Source organism: Lactuca saligna, chromosome 2 (genome assembly GCF_052625555.1).
Source record: "Lactuca saligna cultivar CGN05327 chromosome 2, ASM5262555v1, whole genome shotgun sequence".
In the NCBI taxonomy this organism is placed as follows: domain Eukaryota; kingdom Viridiplantae; phylum Streptophyta; class Magnoliopsida; order Asterales; family Asteraceae; genus Lactuca; species Lactuca saligna.
This window is the reverse complement of record NC_136418.1, coordinates 1,402,232-1,409,877: the sequence shown is the minus strand read 5'-3', so window position 1 is coordinate 1,409,877 and position 7,646 is coordinate 1,402,232. Positions and strand designations below refer to the sequence as shown.

The following is a 7,646-nucleotide window of genomic DNA, read 5'->3' as shown; positions in this document are numbered from 1 at the left end:
ATTCTCCGAAAAAGAATCTAAACATGTCTTACGACAAACTTGACATATTCCATCAACCGGAAATAATGACATCATGAGGTGATACTTAAGGATAGTGTGATGTTCCAAAAACAACATATGTTGGTCTAGGCGCGATGCTCTCAAATATTGAAAATCGCACTCATATCAATTTATCAATTCATACCGTATATAGTTTAACCATTTAATTTACGTTTTAGCATCTTTTATCACTTTATTCAAACGTTTATAAATATCTAAAATAATAACAAAATGTTTCATTATTTTTGCAATTAACCTTATTTGTTAAATTTGTCATATATTACATTAAAAGATAATTTTTAGATAAAAATTTATTACATTTTTATTTACTAAATTTTACATAAAATGCTTAAAGAGTCTTATATTCTAACTTTATAGTCAAATGAGACCATATTAATCTCTCATCATAAAGCAAACTTATAAAGGAGAGAAGAAATGATTTAAAAATGAGATAAGCATAAACGTACACTATCTCAACAAATGATTGAGCAATGTCTTAACAAACCTTTTACAATATGAAACCCCACATTACAACTCTTTTTTCCATGATTAAACCAACAGTAATCAAGCTTCATAGACAGAAAGTCTACGATTTTCAAACAACAACACTTCATATATTATAATCCGACAAATCATCATCTCATACTGCTTGGGGGAAAATGGCATAACGGGTTTTCCCTCAATATCTCTGTTTCCCTGTTTTAACATAACAAAACAAGTATTCGATAAATCACAAAGTGAAATTGATATCTGTTTTGAGGGTTATTAATGTCAATTTGCATTACTTACTTTTTGAGGTCTTTACCATCCTTATCCCTTAGCTGCAGCAGTGCAGAAGAGCCTCCACCTTCATTTCTCACATTTTGAGGTCTGAAAATCGATAAAAAGACAAAATGAAAATGATTTATGATATATATATTTATCAAAAAACTAATAACTTGTCACAGCATCTTATCTTACTTGTCTTTTCGTTCAAATTTCAAAATATATACACCATAAAAGAGTGATTTTTGGTAATTCTTTAATAATTGATTAATAAGTAACAATAGGATAAAGAGCAAATAATTAACAATTACTGACCCTAAGCATTCTTCATCCACAAAAACTTCAATACAAGGAAGGGCAGGGGCAGCAGTTCTAGCAACAGGTCTCTGTGGAATCTGAAATTTGAAAGAAATATAATTCAATTTGAAGGAAATATGACAATTGAAATAAAGAGAATAATAAATTAATAATACATTATGTGATGTCCACTTGGCAGGAATCGCATTATTCTCTTTATTTCTATCAGCTCTTCCGCCAAGAGTATTCCAGTTTCTCAACTCCGGCTTTGATGATTCCGACTGCTGCTGCATTGAGCAGCTCCTACCCGTTGTCTCTTTATAAACCTTGAATGATGCAGCAGCCCTATCAAAAAGATTTTTATTTTTTTATCACAATTCATATGCTAACTGGTTTGAAATAATAACCAAAACATGTTATATCATTTGCTCACCCTTCTTGTTGTTTTTGTCTTTTTCTAGCTATTTCGGAACTTTCCAGAGGCCGATTTCCTAGCAGTTTACAAAAAATTAGTATATTAGTAATAGAAAGAAAAAGATTTTTTCGCATATACTCATTAAGAAATTCTCACCACTGTCTGCTCGAGCCAAGATGGTTCCAAAGCTTCTGGTAGGTTGACGAGTGTCCGTTGATTCCTCCTAACGATTTTGGATTTTAACATCAATACAAACATTTTATCATATCACACTTCAACAAAAAAGAAAGAATTAAAGAACATACTTCAATGGCTTTTGGTCTACTCATTGAACGAACGAAAAACTTCTTGTAAGCTGACTTTAGCTTCTCAATCGGTTGAGCATTCCTGTAGTAAAGTAAGATATATGAAGAAAGAAACAAAGATATGATAAGATGGAATGTGTAAAGATAACAGGCATACCTTGCAATCCCACACTCGTATATGTCATTTGCAGTTTTGATCTTATTCTTTGACTCCATGTGGGTAGCATATGATATGTAAAAGATGGAATGTATCTCCCCAATTTTATTTGTATCAAGGAAACTATAAACAACTTCGGCATCATCACAATATCCAGCCTGCAAATGCATAGCAGCTTAGTTATTAAACCAAACAAATGTCATGATTTAAGGATAACCTCCAATCCTGAGCGTTTTACAGTGATAGTGATAAGAACTTACATACTCCAACCACACTTTAAGATAACGAAGATCGTTCTTATATTGTTCTTCATGCCAAAAGGTTCGCACACATTGTTCAAGGATAACCACCAATCCTGAGCAGTCTCCACCTGGAGGAAAAGCGTCTTGTACCCACTTGATACAACTATACAACGTAATTGAAAGGTTATAATACTCATTTCGGACTTAATTAGGCAAATTCCACATCACAACAACAAAAGATGCAAGTGTAAATGTGTCCAGATTTATCAGAACTTACTCAATCCATGGTTGTAGAGGATCTTCACCTTCATACTCATCAATGGCTTTAATCAGCTTTCTGATAGAAGTTAAAAACAATAATACGACAATCAATAAATAGTTGAAGGCAAAACGAATGAAGTTTTTTTTTTCTCCAATTTAATCCGGATGTGTATTTCTTTTCGTTCGTTCAGTTAGTTATCTTATACCAGTTTCGTTTTCAAAGGAAGGAATCAACTGGAGTTTCTTCGATCTTATACTCTGCTCATGTAAATACAATATGAAATACTAAATAACAAAGAAAGATTGCGACCTTCGAGTGTCAATGAGAGAGTTTCTGACTTGAAGATCCGAATTGGATTTGAGGGAATCATTGAGGAGTTTTACGTTGCGTCCTCTCTTCAATGGTCTGACGTTCTCTTTGAAGAGTTCCCATTCGTTACCAGTCTCTTGTTTAGAAGCTAGGAACTCCGTCTCTGGATCCATAACCATGTTTCTGGGATCGACAATGTCCGCCATGGTTGAGAAATTTGAAATTGCAAACCCTAGGTTTTCAACGGTTAGGTTGGGCTCTGAGATATGTTTTCAAAATTTGAAATTATAGCCGAAGATAAAGACAAGGAGCCTATTTTATTGACCACCACAAATCCATTTTGACATCGATGACTCGATTTTTTTTTTTTCCAAAAGTTTTAGTACATGAAAAAAAGTTTTTTTTTTTTTTTATTTATTATTTTTTTATTTATATTTTTTATTTATTTATTTTATTTTATTTTATTTACTAGGTGTAAGACCCGTGTATTACACGGGTTGATTAATAAAATATTAAATATCAAGATATTAGAAAAATAAAAAAATAGTTATGAGGGTTTAAGAGGTAGTTTTATACTTTTTTCAGTAATATTGGATGAAATTCATATAGAACATAAATAATCTCCAACACAAGTTCATTTTGATTCATTCACATTCTGTTTTGGAAAAGAGATATGTTTAGAGGAAATTACTTCACAAAATATTCATTGTAATACTAACATTTCAACAATATATATTACGTCCGTATAAGAAGTATTGACCATTTTGGTGACTAATCACTTTTGCACCTATCTTTGTAAAAAAAAAAAAAAAAAAACATTTAGACTAATAGGAAACAAAATATTAGTATGTTACTTTTTAACCTTTATTTTAATAGTTAATGTTTTGATACAATAACTTAAGTCCATTGAATAATTCAAATCATATTTCCTTATAGGAAAAGTAAGTAGTATGTGATGTGAAATTGAAATAATATGCTTGATTAATTATATGGTAAGTTGAAATATCATATAAGAAATATTGTATTATTTTGGAAAGGATATAAGATTAGTGTGAATTTGAGATTGGTAGAATAAATTTTGATAACATATTAGGAAAATAAGGGAAATATAGCATATATATATTCTTCATTTTTGGAAATATAGAATATTAATCAAATAAATACATTAATTACATTAATTAATTATTTATTACAAAAACACCACAAATTGACATGTGGAATTAATTTTATTCAAAAAAACCCACAAAATTACATGTGGCAAATGAATGGAAAACATGATATGTGGCAAAAATCATTTTCATTTATTAGGTTAGAATGGAGCTGTGTTCACTTATCATTTACACCAACTTCAACCAACCATTAAAACACAATTATAGATATCAATAACATAGTTATAGAGGCCAATAAAATCTTAGTTTTCATTCCAATCAATCTTTGAAAAATACCATTTTAATGTTTGGACAGATTCACACACCAAATATGAAAATCATACTATATGGTCTCTAAAAACTATAATTTTAATGTTTGGTTGGAATGCAAACACCATTTTAGTGTTAAACAATCACAAATTTAGTGTTTTATGGTTGAAGTTGTTCGGTTTAATAATTTCTAATTTTTTAATTATATATATTTCGTCTAGATCAAATATTTCATAACCATTTTTGTTACATTATATTATTAATTACTTTTTATTTTTTATCACTTAATCTATTTAATTCAAAATTCAAAATAAATATGAATATATTTTATATAAACTTATATAATAAAAAACTAATTTTTAAAAAATTTCAAAATAATACATATACGAAAGATTAAAAAACATGATCATAACATAGTATTAGCGGTGTTTTTATTTATTAAACTATGAGTAAATTACTGAAATCCTCCCTGTGGTTTGGTCAAAATTGCACGTTTGGTCCCTAACTTTTTTTTTTGCATTCGGATCGTTCCTGTGGTTTGATTTTGTTGCGTTTTTCGTCCTTATGGTTTGGTAAAAGTTGCATGTTTGGTCCCTATAGGGACGAAAAACGCAACAAAATCAAACCACAGAGACGAAAAACGCAACAAAATCAAACCACAAGGACGATCCGAGTGTAAATAAAAAGTTAGGGACCAAACGTGAAATTTTGACCAAACCATAGGGACGATTTCAGTAATTTACTCTTAAACTATTAATATCAAATGTTATTTCATAAAAAAATGATAGAATTAAAAATTGAAAAATCATTAGAATAATTATATAAAAGATGAGACAATTTAAGATAATATATTATTTAATTTTTATAATCGGCTTTTTAAAAATGTTAACTAATAGAAATAGTTTAGAGTAGTCGGTATGGGCCATCAACGAGATTCAACGTGGTGACGTGGCACCCGACGACGGCGTTATAACGGGGGAACACCCCCTATCTCGTTGCATCTCGTCGAGGACATCTCGTGGGCGTCATGATGAATTGAAACGCGAAGCATTTTACCGTGTTTTTTTTGACCGTTTCAAAACGGTCGAAATTCAATTAAAAAAAAACTTTTTTTTTTTTTTTTATCTTTATATATATATATATATATATATATATATATATATATATATATATATATATATATATATATATATATATATATATATATATATATATATATATATATATATATATACACACACTCTTTTTAATTTAAACTTTAGATATCTTTTTAAAATCCTTTCTATATTTTCTACACTTTGTTAATAAAAAAATGGAGCAAAACCCAAATACCCCCCCCCCCCCCTCCATCATCAAACCCAAAGACAACCTCGCCTCTACGATTTGCGGGGTATAAAAATTATTTCAACCTTTTATCTTCTCAAGGTTCACCACAAATACCATACCAAGGTGCCGCTTTCAATACCGCTTCGCCGCCACGGCAATTTCTCAACTCACCTTACGTTCAACAAAATCAATTTGGTCAAAACCCAAATTTACAACAAAATCTTTTCTCTACTTTTGGTTCGATGCAACAAACAATCAATCAACCGTCGCCTACAACACAACCAACAGTTCAAGTGGAAGCGGGAAGTAGTAGGAAAGGGAAAGGGAAAGGAAAATCAAAAGGGAAATCAATAGCGGTGAAATCTGAAAATACAGACGTTCCACAATGGTGGACACCGGAGGAGGAATATGTTTTGACGGCGGCTTGGTGTGCTACTTCAAAATACGAACTTCATGGAAATGGAATGAAAAAAGGAGCTTATTGGAGGGCGGTGCTCGACAAGTTTCACACTATTTTAAAGAAAAATCTGTATCGCAACAACGACATGTTGAGCAGCAAATGGGGTATGATAACTAAGCGGTGCAACAAATTCAACGGTATTTACAACCGGATTGCGGCACAACAACAAAGTGGAACCAACGACTTTGATTTGTTCAAAGCTGCTAAGGAACAATATCGGGTCGAAATGGGTTATGTTTTCGACTTTGAAAAATCATGGGAATTGTTGCGAGCGGATCCAAAGTGGAATAAAACGCCTACATCGTCGGAGGTTCAATCCAAAAGATCTCGCAATTCTAGCTCGGTCGACGTGTCGAACGCACGGACTAACATCGACCTAAACGCCGATGACGATGAGATCCCGGATGATATCCAAGAAATATCCCCACCACGACGACCGCCCGAACGCGATAAAGCGAGACGCGCTGCAAGACATGCGGAGGAGGTGGAGACGAGAGCAAAAGATGCGGCGGAAATAAAAGCGAAATTCGACGAACATAATTTATTAATAAAAGAATATTTAGGTTAATTAGGATTTGTGTGTGGTATTTAGTAGTGATTTCAATGGTATTTTAGTTATTAATTTAGGTTTAAAATTATGTTTTTTTAATTGTAATCGGATTTTAGATTTTAAATATTATGTTTTTTTTTGTTTTTTTTTTAAATTATATGTTTTATAAAAAAAATATATTAGTTATTAAAAAAACGCAAAAAGAAAAAACGAAATAGTAAAAAAAATACAAAAAAAAATATTTATTTTCAAAAAGTTGGTGTTACATCTTGTTGCCTATTTCCTCACTTGGTGTTATAACACCATTTGCTTATGTGGCATGTGAGGTGGCACAACTTGGTGTTGCACCTTGTTGCCCACACCCAATGCTCTTATAACAAAAAAAATCAATAATGATTGTTGAAAGCATTTCACTACTATTATGGTTTACAACCTAATTTCAAGTGATATCTCACCTGTCATTATTAATAATTGATTTAGGCAATCATGAATTAATAGTATTGAGTGTCCTATTAATCACAACTTCCATTTACAAATACATGGTTATATACACATACACTTCATACATATTCATATATTCATGGATATCTAACTGTTTTCCATTAAAATTATTATAACGTTTCAAAAATATTGATAAAATTTTTCATTTTTAGATCATCCAATTCATACATCAAGTGTTCCAAAAACCAATCATGATAAAATATATCTCAATATCAGACTAAAAGAATAGTCATCTTTGTGGAAAATCGTAGGGGAATGTTATGCAATTAAGTCGGTCTCTTCCCTTTAGAGCTGTAAGTACCTGAAAATGTTAAACCATAAAACGTAAGTACAATGCTTAATGAGTTCCCCAAAATACCACATATCATACAACTAGCCTATCCCAACATACAAATGGGCCCAACCCAACATACAAATGGGACAAACCCAATACAAAAATGAGCCTAGTCCAATATACCAATACAAGAGTCACAAAGACACCTAACATCCTACACAGTATAGTAAGACGACCCACCTGTCTCATGAAGTCAGCTAAAACACAACTTAATGCCACATAGTCGTGTTACAACACACCTATCGAATCAAACAGTGTCCAACCTT

General features: G+C 31.4%; 1 protein-coding gene across 1 annotated transcript; it reads right to left on the bottom strand.

Moving 5' to 3' along the window:
* Positions 1-475: 475 nt before the first annotated feature.
* On the bottom strand, positions 476-3,081 carry BUBR1 (BUB1-related (BUB1: budding uninhibited by benzymidazol 1)). Its single transcript, XM_078977487.1, has 11 exons — positions 2,792-3,081; positions 2,498-2,557; positions 2,239-2,383; positions 1,979-2,136; positions 1,822-1,903; positions 1,673-1,739; positions 1,535-1,592; positions 1,278-1,446; positions 1,120-1,199; positions 829-909; positions 476-735 (listed from the first exon to the last, which is right to left on the bottom strand). Exons 1-11 carry the CDS (start codon positions 2,995-2,997, stop codon positions 675-677), a joined length of 1,167 nt encoding a protein of 388 aa, XP_078833613.1. The 5' UTR covers positions 2,998-3,081; the 3' UTR covers positions 476-674.
* Between the last annotated feature and the right edge of the window lie 4,565 nt (positions 3,082-7,646).

What these genes read in the sequence shown, in the direction of transcription:
- BUBR1 (XM_078977487.1), bottom strand. Translation starts at nt 2,997, where the DNA reads ATGGCGGACATTGTCGATCCCAGAAACATGGTTATGGATCCAGAGACG. An exon ending in CTTGGCTCGAGCAGACAGTG is followed by an intron (nt 1,593 to 1,672) that starts GTGAGAATTTCT and finishes GTAAACTGCTAG; the next exon opens with GAAATCGGCCTCTGGAAAGT. An exon ending in CCAAGTGGACATCACATAAT is followed by an intron (nt 1,200 to 1,277) that starts GTATTATTAATT and finishes TTCAAATTTCAG; the next exon opens with ATTCCACAGAGACCTGTTGC.